Source organism: Echiichthys vipera, assembly GCF_963691815.1.
Source record: "Echiichthys vipera genome assembly, chromosome: 5".
Taxonomy (NCBI): domain Eukaryota; kingdom Metazoa; phylum Chordata; class Actinopteri; order Perciformes; family Trachinidae; genus Echiichthys; species Echiichthys vipera.
This window is the reverse complement of record NC_139830.1, coordinates 14,098,311-14,125,922: the sequence shown is the minus strand read 5'-3', so window position 1 is coordinate 14,125,922 and position 27,612 is coordinate 14,098,311. Positions and strand designations below refer to the sequence as shown.

The 27,612-nt window shown below is 39.6% G+C and overlaps 1 protein-coding gene across 1 annotated transcript in view; it reads right to left on the bottom strand.

Annotated features, from left to right (window-relative positions):
• Positions 1-27,612, bottom strand: part of LOC310947058 (F-BAR and double SH3 domains protein 2-like) — a 62,301-nt gene that overhangs the window by 32,648 nt on the left and 2,041 nt on the right. The window contains exons 2-3 of the mRNA XM_083913697.1: positions 24,804-24,901; positions 9,593-9,638 (exon numbers count right to left, since the gene is read on the bottom strand). Of these exons, the coding sequence (XP_083769823.1) occupies positions 9,593-9,638; positions 24,804-24,901 (144 nt within the window). The remainder of the gene's footprint in view (positions 1-9,592; positions 9,639-24,803; positions 24,902-27,612) is intronic.

Below are 27,612 nucleotides of genomic sequence, written 5' to 3'. Positions count from 1 at the left end.
CGCCTGTGTGTGTAGGAGTGATTGGGAGAGCAAATCCTTATTAATGAAACAGTTGTTAACAGACCAGAACAACAAATACAACAATCAAATCAGGACAAACAGAGCTCAGGGACACACTGATTCATTCCTCTAAGGCACATCTCTTCCGTATTTAAATCTGGTCCCTCAGTTCTGGTTTCAAATCAGTCTTCCAATCATCAACACTCTGCTTATGTCTCTCTCGATCCTTCACTCTCCATCAAACATTACAATTGCAATTGTAGCATAAACCGATTCCAGCATCAACTTTATATCTTCATCCTTTCTCCACTCTCTAACATCAAGCTGTTTGTTTGTCTTGACTCCTCTCTCATGTGATACATTAAATATTCATTCATTAAATAACCTTCTATCTCCGTCTCATCTTGCCCTTTTTACCTTTCAAAGATGGTGAATGAGGTCATCAAAAAACATCTACCAGTGCTTTCTCTTGTTCCCTTGACCTAAAATACAGTTTCCTCCATCTGACACACCAGCTTGTGCCCTGGTGGAGACGGTGGCCCAGTGGTCCATGGCACTCACCTCTAGTAGAAGGGAAGAGCCTGTCCTTTTCTAGAAAAGACTAAGCACTTAATCTAGGAACAACTCCCCATTAACTCAGCAGTGTTCCTGTCTGAGTAAATTGGCAGCCAGTGGAGTAAATATTTTGTAATAGATTAAATTGAGTCTAGAGGTCAGGACTACTTTGATGCATTGAACGTATCTCACATGAAGAAGAGGTACCCGAGGAAATAGTTAGGCAATACCAGTTTTATTGACACAATCTACAGTCAGAAGTGTATGGCGCAAGCACACACGCACACACACACACGCACACACACACGCGCACACACACACACGCGCACACACACACACACACACACACACACACACACACACACACACACACACACACACACACACACACACACACACACACACACACACACACACACACACACACACACACACACACACAGAGAAAACAGCGGGGGGAAAAACACAGAAAAGCCAAGGCAGAGAAACTGCCCTTTCCAATACATGAGGATAAACATTTGCTTCAAGAATAGTCAACTTCTTATGCTCTTGAGGGAAGGGTGGAGTGGGTGTGGATGGTTTTGATGAAAGACTGAGACTGGGCATATGCTTGTTGGGAAAAAAAAAAGGGGGTGGGGGGGTGGAGGAGGGCTGGATAGGCACATATTAAATTGCAAGACAAGTGCCTGGGACTTAATAAACTTCCTGCTGTATAAACAAGAATACTTTGTGTGTAAAATGTATGTGTGTGTTTCTGTGGTGAAGTGAGGACAGCGACAGACAGCTGAGACAGACACTGACTTCGAGCTGGCTGGCTGACAGGTGGACTGATTGACAGGCTGACTTCCACACCACATTGCTCCCTATCAATTTATCAACAATACAATGAAACCAGATACTGTAGCTTGAATTTGGTCCGGTTGGAAATCTAGGATTAGCCCCCATAGTGGCCCCTAGTGGGCACCCTGAACATGTCCTTCAAACAAGTCACTGTTGTCATTCACTGATGGATAATTTCAACTTTTGGCGAGGGAAAAACTGTCCCTTGACCCCTGATCTCAAGATATCTGAATGAAAATGTCACACAATACTCACTGACTGTAGAGTCTGTAGTTTCACTTTATTGTGTTGACTACTGCACTGTGTTTATGTTAAATAAAAAGTACAGTAACACTTTTTAAGAAGACCACATCTATAGTGTATTATAGGGGCATTCATATGCATTTAAAATGCTTCATGACCACACTCATAAACACATAATCCTTTCTGATGTACTATATACACAAAAATAAATTAAGATAAAAAAGATAAAATAATTAATTAAATTAAGTCCAAGTGTCTTATGGATGCTCTTGACTAGTTATGAACTAGAGGTTGACTGATTATACTGTTTACTATTTACTGTTTATAATACATTATGACTACCTTTACTCACCTATACACGCCTCAACAACCAGTTGTAGCACTGTGTGCAGTAGTTAGTTAGTAAGTGCAGTACACTTTGATGAATCTATAATAATGATAGACGCTTTATAATAGTATTTCATTGTTGGATTTAAGTAAGTGTAATGCATTTGCAAAGGCATGTTATGGTTTTGCAACTGAAATATCCCTAACTGCATCGATATTGAATCAAATCGAATCGGAAAATGTAATCAATTTGTGAAATCAGTGGTGGTACCCCGCCCAAGTACGTTATTCAAATAAGTGTATTGCGATATGTATTGTATCGTGGCCTCTGTATCATGATATGTATCGTATCGTGAGGTTGTAGGCAATACCCAGGCCTACTTCACAGCCAGCATGGACAGGAAAGGAACAATTACAGCGACCAATAACTACCTGTATTCCTATGTACATACGGGTATCAATTCATTACTTATACATGAGAGTAGCTTCAGAAAATACCACCTCCATTCCCTGGCTTTCCTTTCCATTATTAATGCCAGAACACAATTTAAAGCCTCTTGGATGACTTTATGGTCACAAACCTGTTATCTGAGCAAGAGCAAGTTGAGCAACGATAGCTAAACTTGGCAATGACCAAGAAGGACGCCTCCTGGCTCACTGACTCTCTGTTTTCCTCTCTACTCCAATTTTCTATATTTCTCTCCCCCAGCTTTCTTCCCATCTCATCTCTCCATCCTCCTTTCTGTGCTGTCATCACCTGACAACCACCTGAACAGCATGTTACTATGGCAACACACTCTCTCTCTCCTTTGCCCTTCGTATGTAGTCTGGGTGAGGTAGAACTGCTCCTTTTAATACACACACACACATGCAGTGAAACAGACACACTCATATACATCCTGTTTTTGTGATCAGAGTGGCAAACGCAGTACCCAAACAGCAGGATATCCTGGGGAGACCAGTGTGTGAGAAGGGTTGATAGACCAAAAAAAGTAAAAGGAAGAGAAGCTGATTACTGTTGAACATTTTTTATTTTAAGCTTGTCACTTAGTAAGTAACAGCATGTGATTATTTTCATTATTGTAAAGCGGTTTCAGTGAGTTCATTTGGGTGCTCACAGCTGCACTCTGACATTGTCTAAATTACAGATAACTTCATGGGAGACACTACAGTTACAGGACAAAATAAGGTGACATAATTATTACTCATGCGCATCAGTGGCAACTGTATCTTTTACAGGATGGCATGTTTACTGTTTACTAACATTTTTACCATACCCAGGCAGCCCTAACTGTCCAAACAACAGTTGCTGATGATTACTTTAGACCAGTGACTCTCTAAGACACGTGACTCAAGTCATTTGGTCCAAGTCAAATCAGTCATGTCACATGTTATGTCAAGGGAAGTAAAGTCATGACAAGTCACAAGCATTTTACTTGCAAGTCCAAGTTGAGTGTTAAGTAATTTATCTTCTGTCAAGTCACATTGCAAATCATTAAATCGGTTACTAGAGTTGACTTAAGTCCAAGCCATATGACTCTACATCACTGCCTTAGCCCAAACTAGCGTGGGAAATAAAGAAATGCAGAGAGCAAGAATGAGAGTTGAGGAGATTGTTGTTAAAATCATAATATATTAGTGGCTGTCAGACAGTGTCTATGCTTCATTCAGCAAGATAACTCTGCCTCTTTCCATCCATTCGTCACTTTTCTCTCAGCTGCACATTCTGCCAATCGACTCCCCAGACAGTCACCTTGAGACTTCTGTTTACTCTCGCGTTTTCACTGACTTATTTTCTGCTGTCTCTGGTTCAGTCACTTTTGCTCACTTTCTATCTGCTCTCCCTCTCTGATTTCATCTTGCCTTTGTGTGTCTGGCTTTTCAACCGTCTTACTTTCTCAACTTCATTCTAAATCAATAAACTTGATTTTCCCTCCGGTCTCTTCCTGTCTGCACTTCGCTGCCTCTTTAATGAGTGTGTGTGTGTGTGTGTGTGTGTGTGTGTGTGTGTGTGTGTGTGTGTGTGTGTGTGTGTGTGTGTGCGTGCGTGCGTGTGTGTGTGTGTGTGCGTGCATGCGTGAGTGTGTGCGTGTCTGGACGTCTCTGACATACACATCTGCAGAGTAAGCTAAGGTAAAGACAGTCGATAAGTAAGAGGAGGGTGAATGGAAGAGGAGTGAGACAGAGGGAAAGAGAATACAGAACTATGATGCTCTAAAATTAAAAAACGGATTGCAACAAATAGCAATGACGTGTTTTAAGAAGGTTCTGTGATGTATGTGCGCATGTTTATGTAGGAGAGAGAACAGGATGATAAAAGAAAAAACGTCACTTTCCTTATCTACCATCTCTCTTCTGTTCTCAGACTTGTTTCCCTTCTAGAAGCCTTGTCAAAATCAATGTAGATCAAATAGTCGTGCCATATTGGATACATTAGAGATAAATACATAATTAATAATGGATGATTTTAATGGATGTGTTATTGTTATGTAAGATATGTGCTAATGTATGGGAGGAAGAGAAGGAGGTGAATAAGAAAATATGATAAGATGGAGAGGAGAGGTGAAAATGCAATTAGAATTACAAAAGAACCTTGTTTTGAGTGTTTTTTTTCTTTCGCAGATTATCTACTGTGTGTCGACAGTTTCAGATCTGATGCATAAACTGAACCTGAAAATTCCATCCATATTTAGAGAAGTTACAGACCACGTAAACACCCATAATGTTACGGCCAATTTACATATAACAGTGCACTGCGGGTGCGCAGAGGGACACTGACACAGTGACAGCCACAGCATGCCCTGGCCTTTTTGGGCAGTACAGTGAAGTGTGACCCTAGCCTTAAACTATTCCAACAATGTTGATCGTGGGAGGGGAATACAGGACAAATAGCTCAAGCACGCACACACACACACACACACACACACACACACACACACACACACACACACACACACACACACACACACACACACACACACACACACACACACACACACACACACACACACACACACACACACACACACACACACACACACACACACACACACACACACACACACACACACACACACACACACACACACACAAGCTGATTGGCAGCTGGTAATTGCAACTGAATCTTTTACAGAGGGGACGCTTGGTCTGACACGATCAAAGGACAAAGAGCAGCATCTTCACTTTCTTTCTTGCTCTGTTGTCCTTTCTACACCATCCATCTGGTCTCTTATTCTATTTTGTTAAGTGCACATGTCTATTTCTTACCCTGCCTCTGTCTGTCCCTTACAGCATGCGCCCTTCCTCTGTCTACTGCTCACTTTCTTTGTCTGTCTCTCTGTTGGACCAGGTTTGGCTGGATTTGTGTGTATCGCCAGGAGGGGGCCAATAAATAAGTGGAGTTCCTGCCAGTAGTCGAGTACCTGACCGTCTAGTGGAAGAGAGACAAAAGGCAAGTGCAGTTGTGCCATATTAAAAAGCTATTTTTCGATAAAAGTAAGAGGAGCAAATAATTAGTTTGCTTACTTATTTCCCAGTCATCATAAAAAAAAACACTACATAGACATTCCCCCACAGTAATACATAAACATATACGCACACACCTACAATTAAGAGGGAATCCATTGTCCTAGTGAGTGGGGGGTTGCTAGGCAACCTCTATTTCTAAGGTGAACAAGACAGTGCCGAGGGAGAATAGAGCAAAATGGAGTGAGGGAAAGGGGGAGATAATGAGTGTCTGAAACCAGAAGGGTTGACCACAGGAAACTTACACTTAATCATTCAAACCACATACAAATTAAGACACACATGCTCAAACACATGCACATACAAACAGAAACAAGAACTTTTCTATTCTCTCTGAACATCTTCACTTTCTCCATTTTTAATGTATGATCAGGATATAAGGGCTACAAAATAAGAGCTATTTGTGCTGCATAGAGTCAATATTTGTATGTTAATACTGTATGTACCTGAGAGCTGGATTGGTAATTTATTCAAATAGTTTTCATTAAGCTACAGGAGGATTTTGCATCTAGGAGCATTTTTTAGAATGTATGTGTGTGTATGTGTGTGTGTCTGTCTGTCTGTGTGTGTGTGTGTGTGTGTGTCTGTCTGTCTGTCTGTCTGTCTGTCTGTCTGTCTGTTCATCTGTCTGTCTGTCTGTCTGTCTGTCTGTGTGTCTGTGTGTGCCTGCATGTGAGGGGAGCTGAAGCTAAGCAGCATCAAAATACAATAGAAATCCGACATCTTTCACACTTGGTAGCAGGCACTGCTGGGTTTCTACGTAGACACTGTTCAAGTAATGCTTAGTAAGAGTAGTATGCTGACACAGCCGCGTACCAGGAAATGTATTTTTGTTTTGTGCATCCTGACAAATCTGCAGCACACTACAGAGTGGATGTCTGATTGGTAAAATCTGTTTCATGGCCATTCCTGCCTAACATGTTTAGAAATACAAACTATGGGAAAAGTCCTCCCTCAAGGCCGAAAACTGATGATATAGCTGATGATACAGCTCTTTAGCTTTAAAAAACAGTTTCAGTTTCATGGGATCAAAAAATGCATTATCTTAACTCAAAGACATTCAATTTCATTGCCTCAAAAAGTAAAATCTTATACTAAAGCAGTAAAGACAAGTAACTCTTTCCTTGATGCAAGACAAGTCACAGATGTAAATGGAGCTCAAGATATTATTTTCATTGGCAAGTAATCTGCCTAGTTTCATCTATTTGATTAATAATTTTGTATTTAAAAAATTGTAATAAGCTACTTAATGAGTGACTGAAAGCACTCTGTAACAAAAAGAGGGAGAGAGATTGTGTGTATAAGCTGTTTGAACCAACACAGAGAACAGACCTTCTGTCGGTACGGGAGTGGGAGGTCTGACGTTCTGGGAGAATCAATCCTCATAAAGACCTCTAAAATACAAAGCAGTATACACTGAAAAATTGCTACATGGTCTCGTGCTGAGTGGATATAGGACATATTTATTTATTATTTTATTTATTTATCTACAGCCTAATACTTGTATTATTTTCTTAACCAGATATTCTTAAGGACATGTCATGCAATCATGCAAAAACTGAAATAATAAGGCAGCTTGCTTAGGGATTACTGTAACAATCTTAAATTAAAGTGAAGTGAGATTTTGAAAGAGTAGGACAGACATTGCTGCATTTACGCGTTTATATATTTATTTGGCAAAAAGGTAAACAATTGCTTGCCTTCTAGGTGAGAATATAAACACTTATAATTATCAAATCTTAAAAAAAAGAAGAGAATAGGTTTTCTTTCACTAAAAGTACTCTACAGGGGAATTGTTGGGTCTATGTAAATCATAAATAAGTCATAGAGTGTGGTCTATACCTACTCTGTAAAGTGTCCTGAGATAACTTTTGTTATGATTTGGCACTATAAATAAAATTGAATGGAATTGAAATGAATTAAAATACACAGAAACAACAATCACTGAACTGACTGAAATAGGCTACATCAGGGCTATTCGATTAATTTGGAATTAGGGCCGGTTGACGAAAATGATCCAAAATAAGGGGCTGGAAAAATATGAGCATCACATTAATGGATATTGTAAAACAATGCAGCGACATAGGAGTACATATATTGTATACTGTTTATTGTCTTTATTTTATTTTATCAATGTAAATAGTAGTCATGACCTCAAAGTGCAACAAGCTTGTCAAAAACAATCCTTGTTAAATGAACAAACCTATGAACCAGAGGTTTTCACTCAATTATTGGACTTAAGTAAAGGTCGAGGCTCTTGTCCTTTACTTGAGTATTTTATTTCCATGCTACTTTATACTTCTGCTCCACTAAAAATCAGTGGAAATATTCTACTTTTTATTCCACTACATTTATCTGATTACTTCAGTTACTAGTTACTTTACCAGGCTTACAAGCACATATGAAACATTAGTTTATTCATCAAAAACTGTACTGACACAAATGAATGTAACACAAATGCAGAGCAGCATGATTTTTCTGAAAACGCCTTCTCTACTTATCCTCTTTACACTCAGATATGGCTGCAGAGTAAACACAGGCTTCACAGTGACAGAAACTAAAATTTCTCTGTCCATTCTCTGGTGAACTGCCGGTTTTCTGTGTCAACCTTTCTTTTTTTCAGAGTAGAAAGAGACATTGATGTGGTGATTTAACCACGGATTTAACCAGACAGAAATGATTGAGAACAACAACAGAGAGGAGCTTAGTGAGCTGTTGCCAAGAGGATTCTGAAACCCACGAACAGGGTGCGCAAGGAGCAAGTCTCCCAGTGTGCCGGTATTTGACGCGCTGAGACGGTAGCGCTTAGACGGTAGCGCTTAGACGGTAGCACCTCATAAACGGTGACACCGAACTGTGACAAGCGTACCGAACAGGACAGATTATTTTAATAAACCATTCCACCCCTAGCACCTGACCTTAGTTGGCAGCACATACAGGATGTACTTCCCTTCCCAATCTTATTTCAATCCTATTTTAACTAGGCAAGCATACATTCTCATGTACACCAGACATGACACAAAATGACTGAATGAAAATTAGAGGAGCAAAATAAACACACGTTAAAAGGGTGTTTGAGCATGCTATCTACATAGAAGGCATGCAGACATTTCAGTTGGTTTGCAAATGATCAGTTCTGCCTTTCCATTGTTTTAGCTTGAGGCCTGATGAGTGGCAACAGGATAGTGGCAGTTTTAGTTTAGAATATTGCTTTCACATTTCCACATCACAATAATTTATTATCTGATGTGTGTTTGCTTCTCACAAACTGACCACTTGCCTGAAACAAATAATCCTTAATTTACCATTTGAATTTAATCTGCTATAAATGTGCTGAACAGCAAAGTTCAAACATTAAATGTACTGCACAAATTCTGAGCCTTGTCGTCAGGTTTTAGGAGAGTTCTAAGACTTATGCTGTTTGTTTGATACTCACATCCACAATCTCCTCAAGTACAATAGTGGTGTGCTGTAGAAAGAACCTGCTGGGATTTGGAGCCAGAGAATCCAGTTTATGAGACAGTAGCTTTAAACAACTAAGGTCACAGCGTCCCAAACCAATTCACATTCAATGTGTGATATGAAACAAGAACACCAGCAAATTCACACATTTAAGAAGTTGGAAGAAGCTGGAATGTTAAAGGAAATCCCTTCATTTCCTTTGAATTTAGCATAGAACTACAGATTCCAAATGTCCCTTCCCCAAATCCACCACTGGAAGTTTTTTCTTTTAAGTTTTGAAATAAGACTTGCACAGACAGAAAAGGAATTGCTAGAATTCAATCTAAGGACCTCCTGGAATTCAATCCCAGGATCTCTTGTTTACTAGACAGGCGCTTTAACCACCTAAGCCACAGCACATACGAGGTTGTTTACAAGCCCTCGTCAGGTTGGTTACGTCAAGATGAAGTTTCAGAAACGCAATACATTATATTGACTCAAAACAAACAGATTGAAAGTTTTACTGAAAATATTGTGAAAATTATAGTGAGAGACAACTCCTAAACCTTGGCACCAAACTTAAGGAGAGTTTTATATATATATATATATATATACTATACTGATATACTGAAATTATATTCAGCCATCCAGCCAGTCTTACCTGTGCATAGTCCCTCTCCAGCTGTCCTTTCTTCAGACTGTAGGTCCTACAGAGAGAAAAAGACACAAATTTGATCTGAAGGGTCTGAAGGTGGTTAATACAGTATTCCTTAATTAAGTATAATATGTAAACTTAAATAATTAAATTCAACTTAACTTGATTGTCCATAGTTAACTTGTAATTAATCCCACATGTTTTATATGTTCTAAATGTACCTTCAGGGGATATTTTTCAAGTTTTTCATACTCTTATCAACATGGGAATATTCTCCAAGGCTATATTGACGTGAATGTAACATTCCTTAGTAAGAATGGACATGAATATTTGGATATTCGTTCGTTGGGTAGATATTCTGTAGATATCTGGCTGCTTAATCAGGGCCGTTTTTTTGCTATTTTTAAATTATCAGGCAGGCACATCTGCGGGCAGCCCAGTATTGTTGTGGGATCAGACAATGTGTGAAATACATGTGACGACGATGTCACAGCTTCCAGAAAGAAAACTGTAAGGGTTAAATTCTTATCTTTCAAAGGTCTATATATTAAATTGTCTAGATATGAAACGTTGCTTTTAGAGAGAAAATTTGAAAAACCTTAGGCTAATTTGACCACTACGGACAAAGTGGCCAAATTGTCTTTTAAAACCTTGGTATCTGCCCAGAATTTCACAATCGTGCATCCCTAGCACAAACCCCTAAAAATGTTCTCCTTGCCCTCTCTACATCACAACATCCTGGTAGCAGAGACAGTGGCAGCTCTTATCAGAGCCTAGGAATGTTCAGAATGAAAAACATAACATTAGGTATACGATTACATAGACAGATAAATGTACTAACACTGTTTGCTGAATGAACAAAGCAGCCTGTATACTTGAGATGACCACACCAGGTGTGCAGACATTTTACCTGCATATTCTGACAAAAATTAGACTACTTATGTCTCTTTGATAATGGAGCTTAGCAAGGAAACACTTGAGATTCCAGTGTCTGCATTTGACCAACACTGATTGGAGATACAAATGTTCAACCTTAGAAAAGGCACTGCTGGGATTTGAACCCAGGATCTTCTGTTTAATAGACAGGCACAACCAACTACAGCAAGGCGCACTGCAGAGCCAAAGTCATCTCCTCGGTTAGTGGCTACCCTTGATAAATTGCATTAAATCAAACAAGGAATCAGATGATTAACATCTTGGTATGGTTCTTCTAGGTGACAAAGGTTATCTCCTAACGGAATACCTAATAACCTTGCTGGCAAACCCCGCTACAGAGCAGGAGCGCAGGTTCAGCAGTGCGCACACACGCACACGGGTCACAGTGGAGCGCTGCTTCGGGTTGACTGCCTCCGTTATTCTTTTCCATACAGCGTTTTTATGGGCCCCTTTTATTCCACTCTTGAGACTGCCAAAAAGCACATCTTTATTTTGCTCCATCTCGGATGTCAGGATGCCGATCTGTGTGTCGGAAAGTTTCTTTTCTAACCAGTGTTTCTTCTCTCCGTGTTTGACCTCAGTGGGCGAGGCCTCCGAAACAGGAATATTTAAGGGCGTAACATGTTAATGACGATCGCATTCAGCCACTGCATTTATCAAGGCCCGCTCATTCGTATGCTGAGATTGGTCGGATACAAATGTTTCATAAATCACACATGGGTCCTTTCCTACGACCAATTCTGCACTCAGATCTGCGCCCGTTTTCACGCAAGATTGATAAATGAGGGCCAGTGTTCCTACATGCATAAAAACCTGATTATATTTGAGTTAAGAGCGTACTCCAGTTTCTAAAACACCATGTCAACACTGTACTCCGGGTAAAATCTGTGTTGTCATATCCTGATTAACAAACCTAAATAACTCCTTTAGTAACCGGGGTATTCATGCATGTAAACGTCTTACCCCGAGTAAGATCGTGTTTCCTGTCTGCAAATACCCTGGGGGTTATATACCCCCCTCCTTTCCAACTCCGTGACAGTGGCTTCAGAACAGGAAATACAATAAACCAGGAAGCAATGGCGCCGAAAACAACGTAAAAAAACAAACTTTCTATGGCAAGTAACATCACTACGAAGAAGACCTGTTTCTGCTGTTATTCAGTCCAAAAGTCGACCATTTCCCCCCGCGTGTGATTTTGACGAAGGTGAACCAGAAGAAAAGACGTATTCCGACAAGCTGTATGTAGGCAAAGCGCCACCTGCAGTACCAGAGGTTGAGTTACTCCCATCATTTTCCCATTCAACCACTTTAATGTATATATGGGGAACTTCAATAATCCGATTATTCCCTTAACTGGGGTAAGACCATTTTCGGGTCACTGATGTGCATGAAAATGCACTGAATATACTGCATTGCATCACCAACAAAAATGAGAAGTTAAGGAAATAGAGTAAGAGCACTCCCCGGCATGTGTTGAGGACTTGAATGTTCATGTAAGTTTTAATGTTGTGAAATGCCTAAGCAGCATACAACAGCAATTTGATTAACATCTCAGTGCAGCAGCACCATATATACTGTTAATTCTGATTGACATGTATCATTTAAGGAGCCATGTCATCATTTTCAAAGCATGTTAAGTTGTTGGGAAACAGGAATGTGTGTCAATAGGAAATACTTGTGTGTTGAGCTATATTAGCGTCAAAGATCACCTGTTAAGGCTTGTTACGAAGGGTTGGACCAGTTTTGTTTTATGAAAGTAACTTTCTTTGTCAGACCTGAATACATAGAGGATTGGGCAGACCTGTAATCCTAACAGCAATCAAGCAAAAAAAGGGAAGGGAAACAGTGGGGAAGATGCAGAAGGGATGACCACTTGCTGTAAGTGTAGACACAGTAATTAGTGCCAATTCTCTTTATGCCAATTACAGCTCCAACAAATAGGACAGTGCTTCTTGTCAAATGTTTCCTAAAACATCATTTTTGTGTTAACCGTCCTGGGTACAGTCTGTTTTCTAAATAGGGGCTGCTTTAGATTTCTGGCTTCAGCTTAAAAGAGGCATGACAACTTTTTAATGACTGAACTAGTCTGTTCAATCCTGCATACAAAACCGCAATATTTCCAACTGTCAATGATTTACTGCAAGAGAATGAAGCACGTGTTTAGTGTTTAACCCCCCGGGCATGTCAGTTGAAATAGGACACTCTCCCTCCCCTGATCTCACAGACACCTTCACCCCTGACCTCCAGTATTGAGTGTTTTGTCAAACCACACATTACTGGGAGGTTTCACGCCTCGTTGGCGCAGTAGGCAGCGCGTCAGTCTCATAATCTGAAGGTCGTGAGTTCGAGCCTCACACGGGGCAGGTATTTTGATCAATAAAACAGTCCTGGCTTCAACAAAATACAAAACAAACAAACAAACAAAACCAAACTGCTGCAGCAGCACACTTTGTGATCACAGGCATTAGTGTGTACGTGAAAACTGAGGACCTGTCCACACGAGGACGCATTTTTCTGTAACCGCACATCATCAGTATCGGTTAGGCTGACGATCCACATCCAGCCGGCGTTATCAGAGCCTGAAACGGTCTTTTTTGAAACCAGGTCCCACAGTGGGAGTATTTGAGAAAGGCCCCCATGGCGTTGCCGTCTGGATGGCGCATTCCCTAATGGTCTGAATAAGTCGCTAAATTGGTCACTAGTAGCTTTTTATGAATAAATTTTCCAAGGTCGCAAAAAGTAGCGAGACAGTGCCCGCCTGTGAGTGCTTTGGGACTGAGAAGGGGCTCACAGCAGCACCCACTGCTCGTTGAGGAGTGACTACAGAGTGATTTGTGTATCAGAGTGTCCGAGACACCACAAAAGTCTCCAATAACACCAGAAACAGTCGACAGATTTCTCTCTAGGATGGATTTCTGTGGCAGTTACAGCTCCACATCCAGGCCTGACATGCGTATAAGAGCATTTTTAGCCGGTTTCACTGGTTTACTGTGAACGCAGATATTTCTTGAGCCAAGTCCGTGTGGACGGAAAACTTTTTAAGAACGATGGAGAGAAGTTTTTCGATTGTGTGGACATACCCTGAGTCGAAACTGTCTCCTGACTCTGGACATGAAAGCTCTTTCTTCTTGCTGTTGGACAGGTGTATGTCCTCAGTTCCAAACTAAACCAGATCGGCAGTGACAGCCATATTTATTCTTCATGTCAGTATCAATGTGCTGGAATACAAATCCTGACAAACACAGCTCTATTTTTAGAGATTCACCAATCCGATACCCGGATCGGATATCGGTTCCAATATTGACTAATTAACTGGATCGGATATTGGACGAATGAGGCCGATCCAGCAATACAATCCAGTCATTTCTTTTTTATTAATATCATACACATCAAGTTAATTAAGCTATTGTTTGTTAGGTTTCAGGCATTTTATATTACATTTTAAAATATCTGTTTGCAGTGCACTTTACAAGGAAGTTATCTATTTATATTGCTTCTAATGCACACTTTGTTATTTGTTAATAAATAATATTAAGTATATTTACATTGTGTTAATTTGTTACCTTTTTGAACCAGGGTAAATGTTTATGTCAAGCCTAATGGCTTTACTCACATTGCAAGGTATACGGTTCATTCATTCATCAGTAGTATCGGATCGATAACGGTATCGGCCGATACGCTCAGCCCAAGTATCGTATCAGATTGGATCGGAAAAAAATTAATCAGCGCATCTCTATCTATTATGTATGGAGTCTCTTGTGTGCAACAGAAAGATATACAGAGGTTAATTATCATTATTTTATGCCTATATACAAACATTTCATGAATTAATCTTTGTGACCTTCTTTTAACTTTGAATAGACCAAATTTAAATTAATGAGCAACTTTGCTATGCTATCTGTACTTGATCAGTGAGATAAAAGAGAAAGGGGTTAACTTGCCATCAGGCCTATCTGCCTGAATAAATGACACCTCTTAAGCATATAGTGGAATTGATCATTTGTTGTTCTGAAATAGATTTACTGATCCTGCAGTCATATTCTCATGTCATATCAGTAAAAGAAGTCTGTGTTCCCAAGTGTATTCTCACCCTTAGTATTAGGGTCGACAGATTATCGGCTTTCTCGTTATCTGTATCGGCATTTTATTTTAGTGATCAATACAATTAATTATTTTAAGTTCACTACTTTGGCTCAGAAGCAGCTGCGTCTCTCCCTCTGGTCTGTTTTTGCTCACCACACTGTCACACTTAATGTCGTGCCCACAATACTATCTGATTGGCTAAACATCACACAAGTATTAGCCAATAAACACTGATGCCTCGGTGCGACTGACATGTGACACATAGAGGTGCAGCCTGCAACAGGAGGAGAGTTTCTGGGTTTTTTTTAGCAGTGCTGAGTTTTGAATGTAATGCAGCAGCTCATAACATTACAGTCCTCCACACTGAAGTTGCAAAAACGTTAGCCTGTGTTAACTATAAGGCAGCGTTAATGGAGTTACAAATCATGTATACGTAGAGCGACAGCTAAAGTTGTATCTTTAAATAACATTGGTGCCAATGGGACTTCCACATGACTAGAGAAAGACCATGACGTTATTTCTTGAACACAGCGTCTAAGAGCTGGTCATAATCTCAATCTCATCCCATGACTAGCTGAGTTACTTGTTAATAGCAACATTGCTGAAATGTCCGAAAGTGATTTCTTGTAACGTTATAGAGATGAGGGAAATTGCTGTAATAGACTTTAAACAGAGCAGAACTGTATCTATGGCCTCCGTTAATTTAAGTGATGGAATCATCAAGCATATTTACTCAAGTACTGTCCTAGTACATTTAAGGTACTTGACAAGTACTTTATAAATACTTTCCTTTAACGTGACTCCACCTGATTTTGGAGGCAAACATACTACTATTTACTCTTGAAATGTATTTGACTAAAGTAGATGACTTCGTGCTGATCCAGAATTAAATTGAAATGAGCTCCACTTTTACCAGTTGCAACATTTAAGTGATGAACACATTAATGCATCAGCAGTTCTAATAAAACAATATAGAATTCTGAAACGCACTTTTACTTTTGAAATATTAAGTATATTTAGTTTGTCATAATTACAATCACTAAAGTAAGATTTGGAATGAAAGACATTCATTTTAACTGTAAATGCATATAGCCTCCAAATATCAGTTATCGGTCTCATTATTTTTCAGGGCTTATACTGATTATTGGCAGTTAATATCAGTCGACCCCTACTAAGGAAAAATAAAGGTCAAACTTTGTCGTTAGAAATCATGTCCTGCAGAGACACTATACTTAAGTACACCGCACACAGTGCCATGTCAATACCTTTAGAAAGGACAATCTTTAGCTTGGCAACCTTGAAAAATAGTTTTAATAAAAGCAATATATTGCATTGCATTGCATCACCATGAACAGATTGCTGTTAATGGAAGAATTTGGGAACTTGAGTAAAATGGAGCATAAGGTACTTTCTGTCTGCTCTTAGTGGGCTTGAATGTTTCTACAAGTTTTGATGTTGTCATATAATTAAGTAATATAAAAAGCTAATTGATTAACATCTCAGTGCTACAGTTCAAATTTGCAGTTTATTTTGATAACCAGGTATGATTTATGAGCCATGTTGAAAGAGGAAGTGAATACTCATTACCTGGTGTATTCAGGTCAAGCGAGTGGGCGTGTTGATGACATTCTTGTCCAAACGCGAATGAAACAAACCGCCAAAGGTTTTGCATTTATTGCTGGACTTGGAAGTATGGTCTCGGGTCATAAACACTGACAGTAATCATGCTAACTGATTGGTTTTCCTTTGTTTACCATGGTTTTAATACTCTAGATTCCAGTCACAATTGGCCTTTGTTCCTGCTCCTAATCCACCTCTGAATTTTTGATGTGAGACTGCTTGTACTGATCAAAGAAAAGGCACTGCTGGGATTTGAACCCAGGATCTCCTGTTTACTAGACAGGCGCTTTGGCCTATTAGAAATTATGGTTTCATCTGTAAAATGCAAAAGAGAAAAATGTGGGCTACTGGAACTGGAGTGATTCCATTTCAGTAGATGCAACTGACTGTGGCAGTGATATGGATCTAGGGAACCAAGGAATTTGAAAAGATTTAAAAAAAAAATTTTTTTTAATGAAATCAGTTTCTTTTCTCACCACACACAAGTGCAAAACACTAGGATTCTCACTTTTTGCCATACTTGTCATTTATTTATTTTTACACAAGCGGTTATTGTGTTGTTTGTTGGTTATTGTTTGTTTTGTTGAGCGTATTAAAAAAAAAAAAAACAGGATACACAGGAAGTAAGAAAACCTATAGTACTAGATAATAAGTGGAGAAGGGGTAGAAATTAATAAGCTAATGCTTCTTCCTGCTCCTTTTCAAACATACAAAGGGTTTTTAATGACTCGTGCTTCAAGTGTAATTTATTTTTTTCATATGTTTGAAATAAAGCATTCATTCATTCATTAATTTTCTAATCTCTGGATCTGTCACCAAAACACATACAGGCTTTCTGTCACATTTGTGAGCAGCCCCATAAATAAGCTTTTCCTTCTTTGGTATTGTGTATTAATGAGGGTCTCTGGAACATGCAAGTCAAGTCACCACTAGTACACACATAGACACACATAGACAAACACACATCCGCACTGGGATCTTTGGACATGTCTGGGCTTCTCATGCAACCACGGTGACACTGCTGCAAGATACTTCATATGCAAATATGGACATCCAATTACCAGCTAGAAATACCTCACACCCACTAAACATTGTTGTGTGTTACTGTGTGTTTCTTAAGACAGAATCAAAACAGAACACACCATGCAGGTTACGTTTCAAATGGTTATTAAGCCATAAATTGAATAATATCATAGTTGTGTTAGAGTATTAAGGATATACTGTACTTCTCTTAAGATGCTTGTTTGTGTTTGCTTAGACTGGCTTACCTCACTCCATTCATTTGTTCTGTTCATAGTCTTATTCAATCTATCCTTAGACCTATTCATACCCTTCTTCCAGTTTAATTTGTTGCCCACTCATATCCTCCCTCTTTGGCTTTACTGGCCCTCTCTTTCTCCCTGCTCCTTCTCTCCTCCCGCATCTCTCTCTCTCTCCCTCTCCTCTGCCTGCCCATCATTTGTGTATATTTAAAAGTGTGTGGTGCATGAGTCAAAAAGCAGTGTCAGCATTAGCTGTGCATGACAAAAGAAAGGGCTCTGATGAGTGTGTGTCTGACAGGAAATACTTAAGTGCTTAGGAGTGGACACTTAGGTACTGTGCAGTATGTGTATGTGAAGGGAGAGAGAGGGAATGATCAAACGTGGGAAAACAGCTGAGATCAATGGTTTACAGGACACAGCCTGAGCTCAGTGACAACAGGATAAGCAACATGAGTCACAGACAAAGACAGAGTCGGGGAGGGAGGTCATGTTTTCACACTGTGTGATCTCCACAAGGCACAATAGAGCAGATTCTCTGCAGTTTTTCCACCCCAAGAACAAGAAGGCATTCAGACAAAAACATTCACTATTTTGAACTACAATTAGTTAATTCTTGAAGGGACTGTGTGCAAACCTTGAAGGCATTAGCTGTACACAAACCAACCCACCAGTTCTCTTCCCGTAGGTATATAGTAAACCCCTGATGGTGTGGAGGTAATCAAGCTAAAGCTGCAGGATTATGTTTGGATGTGTCATTCCTGTTATAAAAACCAAAAGTATTGGATAAAAATTAATGCTCCAACTTGTCAGGACACAATAATGTAAAAAAATCAAAGAGTGAAAGATTATTATTATTATTATGAGTAGATGTTTATTTAAAAGGGAACAGTGCAATTTCATAAAACACATGATTACACATCCTTAAAAAAATCCAGAATTAGCCAAAAGGCTAGTTTTCATCTGTAGTCCCCTGGCCATGATGTGAAAAGGCATTAAAAATTACAATTTAAAAAAGAAGAAAAGAAAAGAAAAAGAGAGAAGAAAAAAAGAAAAAAAAGCACACAATATAAAACATGTACAATATAATACAAAATACATATGCAAACACTTACTATACAATTTAAAAAATACAACATCACAACACAACATTTTATCATAACATCAAAACGACATAACAGGCTTATCTTTAAATGTTGGCAGCTGTAGGTGTTTATAAGCCACATTTTACATTTTTTGTGTGAAGGCCTTGTATGTTGTGAGCATACAAGATACAATTTGCCAAAGGCTCTTTCTGATCTGCTAAATTTTGCACAAACCAGTGCCGACTCTCCAGCCTTAATCAGTTGTTCTGGCTGAATTGGGCTTAAAATTGTAATTTGAATCAGGCAGTATATTGTTTGCAACACTCTCATTTCTATTGGTTTCGAAAGCCTTGTGGGGGTCAAGGGAAAAGAGAATTCCAAACTAGTGATAGTCCAATACATCGATATTATCGGCCGATATTTGCGTTTTTTAGGAGTATCATATCGGCCGCTGCAGGCTGCTGCATTCGCGATAGTTTTTTCCCAGCATTATTTACAGACAGACATCCACAGGCAGCTCCTTTTTTCTGCAGACGCTTTTTTAATTTCAATAAATGTTCCTTTTTTTTAAATTGAGAATTGTAACATTTGTTATCATCATTGTGTCATTTTTATGATGTAAATTGAAGGAGCAAAAGTAGTATCAGTTCCAAATATTGGCTCAAGAAAATCGGCAGTCCGTATCGGTCATCAGCTAAGGCTAATGATAAAAAAATCGGTATCAGCATCGGCCCTAAAAAATCCATATGGGTCTATCCCTATTCCAAACACTTCAAAACATTGTTTCCTTACAAAAACTTAATTAAATCCATGTTTGCATTCTGGTAATGATCTATCCCGCTGTGGAGAACATGCGCTACACTGGCACAGAAGTGGCAGGTATCGGCAGGTGCTGCTTTGCCAGAACGCTCAGTTTTTTTTACTGGTACCAGTTGGACTCCAACCACTCCAGTGGGTTGTGCTGAGGACGGATGTATGTCTCACTGAAACAAGCTTCTACCTTGTAGACATCCATATTTTTGAAGTAGTCCTCCCAAAGAAAGTGTCCAGTGCCTTGACCTTGCGGCCCAAAGCGTAACTGCTTTCCCCCTCCATATCTTCTGGGCCTTGCACCATAACCCCGTCATGTAGGTCACACAACTTCTCTCAGATGGTGGTGGCGAAGAGCCGGTTCCAAAAATAAAAAGTGTTTGTGTCTCAGGTCAAGCTCAGAAGCAAGAGGTACGGCACGCACAAAAAAAAAAAAAAACACTTGAGTGCCGTTGTTTACCAGTCAAGCTAATTTGAAACGAGACTAAGGAATCGATCACTCACGCCCATCCCTAATTATTACTGTAAAAAAATCAGAAATGGAAGAGCTGGAAGAGCTGACCTACTAACTGTTCCCTCTCCATAGAAATAAAGACTAGAAGGGCCCTTGAATACATTATTTCTATGTTCTCTCTCAGTCTAACTGAAGACATGTGGCCGTAACATCATAGCAACTATTCTTAATGATCAGTGAAAGTTGGAGGATGTCACTTTGTCACAGTTGAGGATTATTTGAAGGACAACACTGAATCACAGAGTAAAGCTTTGACACTCATTGACTGAATGCTTAGTGTGCTGCCATGGTTAATTAATCAGAGGAAACAGTATCTGTTGGCTCTGACAGCGACTAAAGTGAGTTGAAAATGGTGTTAGTTACTTTTGGAGTTCCCGACATTTAGCTAGATATCTGGAGTGTGTCTGCGAGGCACCAGCGAGCTTCTCAGCTTGCCTCTTTGAAAAGTTCACAAATCGCGCTCAAGCCCCAAGCACCAAATAAAACCATGCCTCAGATCCAGGGCTTTTATTGAGGAGCTCCAAAAGCTGTCAGCGAGTGGAAAATCAGGACAAAATTTTGTAACGGGCACTTGGCATTAGTCAATTAGCCAGTGTTTCTTTAAGGCATAGCAAGCAAACGGTGCTCTAGCTATCTGCTTAGCCTATGACACATGTACAGTATTTCCCTCTTAAATTAATTAAGTTTCAGTGTGTCATGATTGAAGAATTATCTTTGCCTCATTTTGAGACATCTTCTCTGTAATCTCAGTCTTTTACTGGGTTTACCTGGGCTCTTACTGTGATTTTGAATAACACCAGAGGCTTTCTGTGCTGTCATTTTGGGCAGGCCACCTAATTATATTAGCAGGTTGTGAATCAGCATTGCATTACTTTGAGTCCCCAATGAGTACTGTATTTTCTATTCTCCTTCTTCCTAAATTATGGAGGTTGCAGTGAAAAGTATTAATGAGGACTGATAGCATTTTGGGTTCACATTGGGGACGCTCATCTAGCTACTCAGCATGGAGAGCCATTATGTTTTAATGATATCTGCAGATAGTTCCTAGGATTTGGTCAAGAAATTTGAGTAACACACAAATTTCCTTTATCCTATGCAAATGTGCCACACAAAACACAGACAGGGTTGGTGGGCAAAAATTGGCACTTTGCTTCCTCACTAACTGGCATCTCCATGATCGATGATGCTCTTAGTAGATTCTTCATAAAGCACTCTGTCTAGACACTAGACAATTTAAAATTTGATGCATTTTGCTTTGTAACCTGTCTTAAAAATGTCTTCAAGGAGGGGTGTTTTGTTGTAAAGCCTAACAAAAGCATGCCAATCATGAGAACAGATTTTAGATACAGTGCTGCAGGGTAAACCATGCAATGTCCTTTGCAAAAGGGCCGTCATCATGCATAGCGTCACAGTGATGGCTTTTTTGCAATTCAGTGTCATTTAGTGATCCAAATCTACAGATAAAGCCAATATGACACAACTGCAATATTAAAATCGTGTTACAACTCAGTAGAATAGTTTCACTTTCTTTTTTTCAAGTTGGCTTGTATGAGGTACAAGTATTAGATGTAGGTAAGCAGATGTAGATGTAGGTAAGCAGCTACCAGCTTGGAGAAGCAAGGAGGAATACTGTAATACTGACACGCAAACTAGGAAAGGTACTGCTGTGAGGGCTGTCTTATGGCAAGGGAAAGCTGTGAAAATATTCTAAAAATAGCATACACTTAAACTGAGAAAATGGCTAAAATACATTTTTCTGCTGCCCCCTTCTACAGCAGCTTCAAATCCCAGTCAGAGAATCAGGAGGGTCGGCCATCTCCGAGAAATTTAGTCCTGCCATCAGATCTTGACAGGTGTCTTCTTAAAAAACACTATAATTTTATAGCATTACGCTGTCACTGATGTGGTGGCACTGTATCATAATTGGCACAGTGCACCAAGAAAGGTGCTGCCAAAACTGCCAAAGAGGAAGAAAATAGCCAATTTTATGGAATGCATAAGAAAATGATATTAGTTCTTTACAATCTGTGAAAAGCAAATAATTTAAATTAGGAAGTTAAATCAAAATAATTTAAAAAGTGTGTGAGGGGATTGCTTAAAATACAAAAAAAATGTTAATAATATTTTTGAAATGCTTCATATCAGTGTTTGTGGTTGTATTCTCAGTCTCAAACACAGCTTAACCATGTCATGTGATATGCTACTTCAGTTCTATTTAGAAAGAAATATTATGGCAAAAAGTGCAGATAAACATTTAAAATCCAGGGATTCACATTATCGACACCACTGACTATCCCTGTAACAATTTTGCCACAATTAAACCCATTGACCATACACGGTCCAGCCATATAGGAGGAGAATCATAGGCATGTAAACAAGTGAAGACATCGGATTACAGGCAGTTAAAAAGTTGTGATATATATTCTAATCTCTTAAAATATGTCGCTTATAAAAAGTTTTTGCTTGAGCCATTTGAAGGCACAGTGTGTGCATGTTTGTGCCAGGAAAAGGCCTGCTAGGTAATACACTGACTATCAATAACTCCATTTTATAAAAGCCGAACCATCCCTTTCAGGGCAAATAGGTACATAGAAAATGTGTATGAGGTGAATATAAGTATGTATGAGACTTCTTTGCTGTTTCTCAGTGTGTGTGTGTGTGTGTGTGTGTGTGTGTGTGTGTGTGTGTGTGTGTGTGTGTGTGTGTGTGTGTGTGTGTGTGTGTGTGTGTGTGTGTGTGTGTGTGTGTGTGTGGTGTGTGTGTGTGTGTGAGAGTGTGTGTGCGTGCGTGTGTGTGCGTGTAGGCTGTTGGGGCAGACATAAGGGTATGGGGGATTTAGCTGGATTGAGGACACCAAGTTGACTCCCTGAGTCCACCAACTCATCATCGTTTTCTCTTCTCACTCTTTCTCTTATCCCCTCTCCTAAAACTAGTCCAGCTAAAATGCAGTCCCAGAGGATTAAATATACTGCCCTTTCTTTTCTTTTCTTTCTTTTTTCTTCTTCTTTTTTTTTCTTTCTTTCTCTCTTTCTTTCTTTCTTCTTTAATCTTTTAAAATTGGTAAACATATAGGCTCACTGGACTATTAGCTAGCAACTTGTGTATATGTGTGTGGGTTTGAGTGTGTGCTTAGATTAAAGCCAGCCTGTGGATGAATTAGGGTAAATAACCTCAGAGCCTATTTGTGGATGTAAGAGTTAAAATCTACTGTGGGCTTTAGGCAGGGAAATGTGTTTCATTATGTGACCACACTTTCCTTGTCCGGTAGATCCAGCTATTTTATAGTGGTTATTTAGTTGACATGACACAGCACATGACATTTCAACAAAGAGAATATGAATATATACTAACTAGCATTTCTGTAAATGACCCAGTGTTAACCAATAGGGTAACTTCCTAGTCCATTCACTGACTGTAATAAACTCTGCATTCTGACCCTGGATGGACACAGGTCAATCATTTCTTCTCCCTTTGGAAACTACTGCTGCACAATTAACTACAGGCCTACACCTATGCAGGGCTGCAGCTAGGGTGTTGAGATTAACCGATTTTGTTTCACCATGGATGTCTGATCAACAGTCCAAAACCCAAAGATATATGATTTACAAGGATGTAAAACAGATAAAAGCAGATAATCCTAACATTGCATTATCATTTCAATAGTGACAATAGATAGAATTAAGAAATAAACAATGTGAATTTCAAATATCTCCAACCCTTCTGATCTTAAATGACAATCTTGGAAATATATCTCTACAATAAAGTTAGATGAGTGCCACATCCCAGACAGAAAAACTAGTGGGGCTCAGTGTCTTGCTCAAGGATACATTGACAAAGCAGATGCTTGTTGCTGCAGGGGGCTTGAGTCCAGATCTCCCAATTGAAAGGTGGTCTCCCTACTCACTGCATCACCCTGCTGCTACTAATTCTACCACCATGATGATGTGTCATCAGAAATGAATTACAAAACATTAACGGCTAGAGGAATGCACTAAGAAAACACTGCAGGCAGCTTCTTTCAACCATGAGGATGACAAAGCCAATTTGAAGATCTTTACCCAGCGGCATGTAGCTCCATCCCTCGCTGACTGAAAGAACTAACACATTGTGGTTGCATATGCTTAACTGGCTCTCCCTCTCTCCCACAAGTGAGACCAGGGCCTTGTTCACTCTCCAAAACCCAGCAGCAACAAGGCAATCTGTTCTCAAACAGCTGGAGCTGCCCCCAAGAGTGAAGGGGAGAAAAAGAAAGGGAAGTCTCAGAAAGAGAAGAGGGAGAGAAAGCGTGAAAATGAGAAACAGAGAGAAAGATAGGAATGGATGCAGAGAAGCAGAGAATCTTAGAGAGTTGGCTGTCATAAATAATCAATGCTTAGTCAACACAGAAAATGAGAGCGTGTGAAAGAACCAGGGTTTCCTCCCATTGCCAAATCCTAAAGGGAAACGTGCCAGAATCATACACGTCATGAGTAAACAGAGCTGAGCCAAATGAAAAAGAGAGATATGGAGACAGACAAAAACATAGAGCAAAAGAGACAGAAAAACATGGAAAAGATGACAGCGAGAGATACATAATGAAATTTAAAAAAGAAGAAAGAGAGGAAGAAAGACAGTCAGAGAGCAGGAAGAGGGCAGCAGGAAATTCCTTCGTCATTTTCCCGACCCTTTGTCCTTCTCAAAAAACTGGCATATGGCAATACTCCTCCTCGTCTTTTTCTTTCTCATACAACTGCTGCCTTTACTCATTGGTTGTCTCCTTCCTTCTCTCTTTTTGTGCATGGCTGTGTCCATGTGTGCATGCTGTGCATATCACAGTCACATGACGACTAGTTATAAAATCATCTGGCAGTTGGTGAGTGGATTCTTCAGGATTGAGTTAGTACACGCATGTGATACAGATGTGTTCATACCTCATGTCTTCCAGCAGGTCACATTCGGTCTGGTGTTTAAAGTGCAGTCTTGTCATCTGCTCTGTGTGTGTGTTTTTCAGCTCCTGTGTCACTTTGACCTGGAGGAAACGAAAAAGACACGTCAAGTAAAGGAGTTGTCATTTATTCATCCATCTGCTGTGCATGTCTGTTATTTATTGCATGGCTTATATAAAAACCTAACCTTCAACAAATCCTTCTATATTGATAAAGTCAATATTGAGATATCATTAGACTTATTCTGTTTACATAGAGCTAAATTATTGTCTTTTCCTGGTCATAAAGGTGTTCAGTGAACTGTGAATGCCTCTACCTGCCTGAAAGTCATATACACATTAATAATAAATAATGATTTATTTTCTCAGTGGCCGGATCATCCAACCCTAGTTGGAATAAATGTTGCATGAAATCGCCAAAAGTCACACACCAATGTCACATATACAGTAATATAATGCAGTAGGACTTTAAATGAAATATTTTCTTTATAAATATAACAACTATAAAATACGGTAAATATTTTTGAGACATTTGAGATGCTAGAAAAAGCTAATATTTGCACAACATATTAAGAACACTTTCATTAAGTTCACTGAAAAAGGGAATCTTATTAGTCTGTTATAATTTCATTCTTTTAATCCATATCTGCGTGTCACACAGGAGCTGATAGAGATGCAGTGAAAGATATCTTTTTTTAGCTCTGGGGTGTGCAAAAGGGGCAATAACTCTAAATGTTGTGTTCTTTATAGTCACAATGGTCTACACACACACAACTAATTTAATCCCAATCAGTCACTCTATCTGCCAGTCACCTGTCATCTATCTTGAGTGTGCTCAGCTGTAGTCGCCTGAGAGGAACACACACACTCTTATCAAGGGCTCTAGTACTTGAGTCCAGGCTCAGTCTCAAAGCTTGCAATGGTCTTGGTCTCATGCCTTCTTGGACTCGGAATTGACTTGTATCAGCTATTGATAACTGGTCAAGTTGTTGTTCGATTGTAGAAAACATCAATTCTATGCATTGATTAGTTTGATGTTAGAAGACACGTATGTTTTTAGTGATTTATCCTAACTTATTAATTTCTATATCATTGTAATTAAACTATTGCCTATTATGATCTTGACTCTGACTTGACCTGGTCTCGGACTTGGACTCAATTAAGTTGAGCCCTGCTCACGCCAGTAATATGTAACAATCAGTGTCTGGGTTTTGTCAGCAATGTGAAGGCAGCAGGAGACTTTTAGCAGTTACAGGTGACTGAAGACACATTTAATAGCCCAGACTTACATTTAGGAGCAGACAGGCACTATGTGCATGAGGAAAAGATGTTAATTGTATCATCTCATAGGAAAAGGGGACCATAACCTACACTCATTCAGACAGCCTTGTGCAAACACAGACAGAGAGCACACCCTTAATAAGCGCACACACACACGAACACACACACACACACACACACACACACACACACACACACACACACACACACACACACACACACACACACACACACACACACACACACACACACACACACACACACACACACACACACACACACACACACACACACACACACACACACACACACACACACACACACACACACACACACACACACACAGTGATGGTCATTGTGTATTGTCGAGTGAATTCCATCAGCTATTCACCAGAGCAACAGTGGGCAAATTCATGACTGTTCTAGCCAAAACAATCAACGACATAACACACACTACACTAGTGTACGCACACACTCACACATTCACACACTCACACACTCCAAAGCTCCTTTCTTTCATGTGCTGTGTCTTTGAAGATATGGAGGGAGTGGTTCATTACATTATCAGGGCAAAATTACTTGATTTCACCTTCTATCGCTCATGGTAAACCACAGGGATAGAGGAAGAGTCAGTGAAGGGCAAAGGGTGACAAGAAAGATGAGGAGACAAAATGAGAGGAAGAGTGGTGGTGGGGCTAGGCATGAAAAGATAAGGGTGGATAATATGAATGGTGAGTAAGTGAGTGTATGAAAGAAAGAGTTTGTTGGTTGAATTTCGAGAAAATCTGGCCTCAAAAGCTCTAAAACGTTATTTATGTGATAGATAGATAGAGGTGCAATGTACACCTTTATTCAGCCATAATTAAAGTCACGTTTAAACTAATACAGGAAAGTCAAACCAGCTCAGTTTGTATAAGCAGCTGAGCTAAGACACAGAAAAGACACTAAAGGGGCTGTATTTGTTGCACAGGGAGAGAAATTATTAGTATCAAACAGCCAAATACTGATACACTCTGGCAGTGGTGCTGTGGGCTGAGTCTAAAGAATGTGCCAGCAACATAGGAGATGTGTAACACATGTCTTTTGCAGATAAATTCTGTTGTATTTTTGGAAGTATTTTCACAGCAGACTGATGGGAAAGACACTGACAGCTGACAAATGAGATCTAACAAAATGTATATGATCTTGAAGGTACATTTGATCACACACACTGTGAAACAAGACAACCATAGTGGTCTCTGCAGCCTCAGTGATGAAAGGACCCCTTCAAGTGTGTGTTTTACAGACATGATATGACATGTTCAGGGCCAGTCTGTGTGTGGAAACCCTGAGCATAAATGGCACTGGGGGAATATGTGGTAATTAAGAGAAAACTGTGCAGAGGTTCACAGCAGAGTAATTGGCTCTCATGCATCTATTTCAGGACAACACACACTCCTGGAAAAGCAATACATCTTGATGTGTACACACACACACACACACACACACACACAGAGTGTGTTTAGCTTTTGACA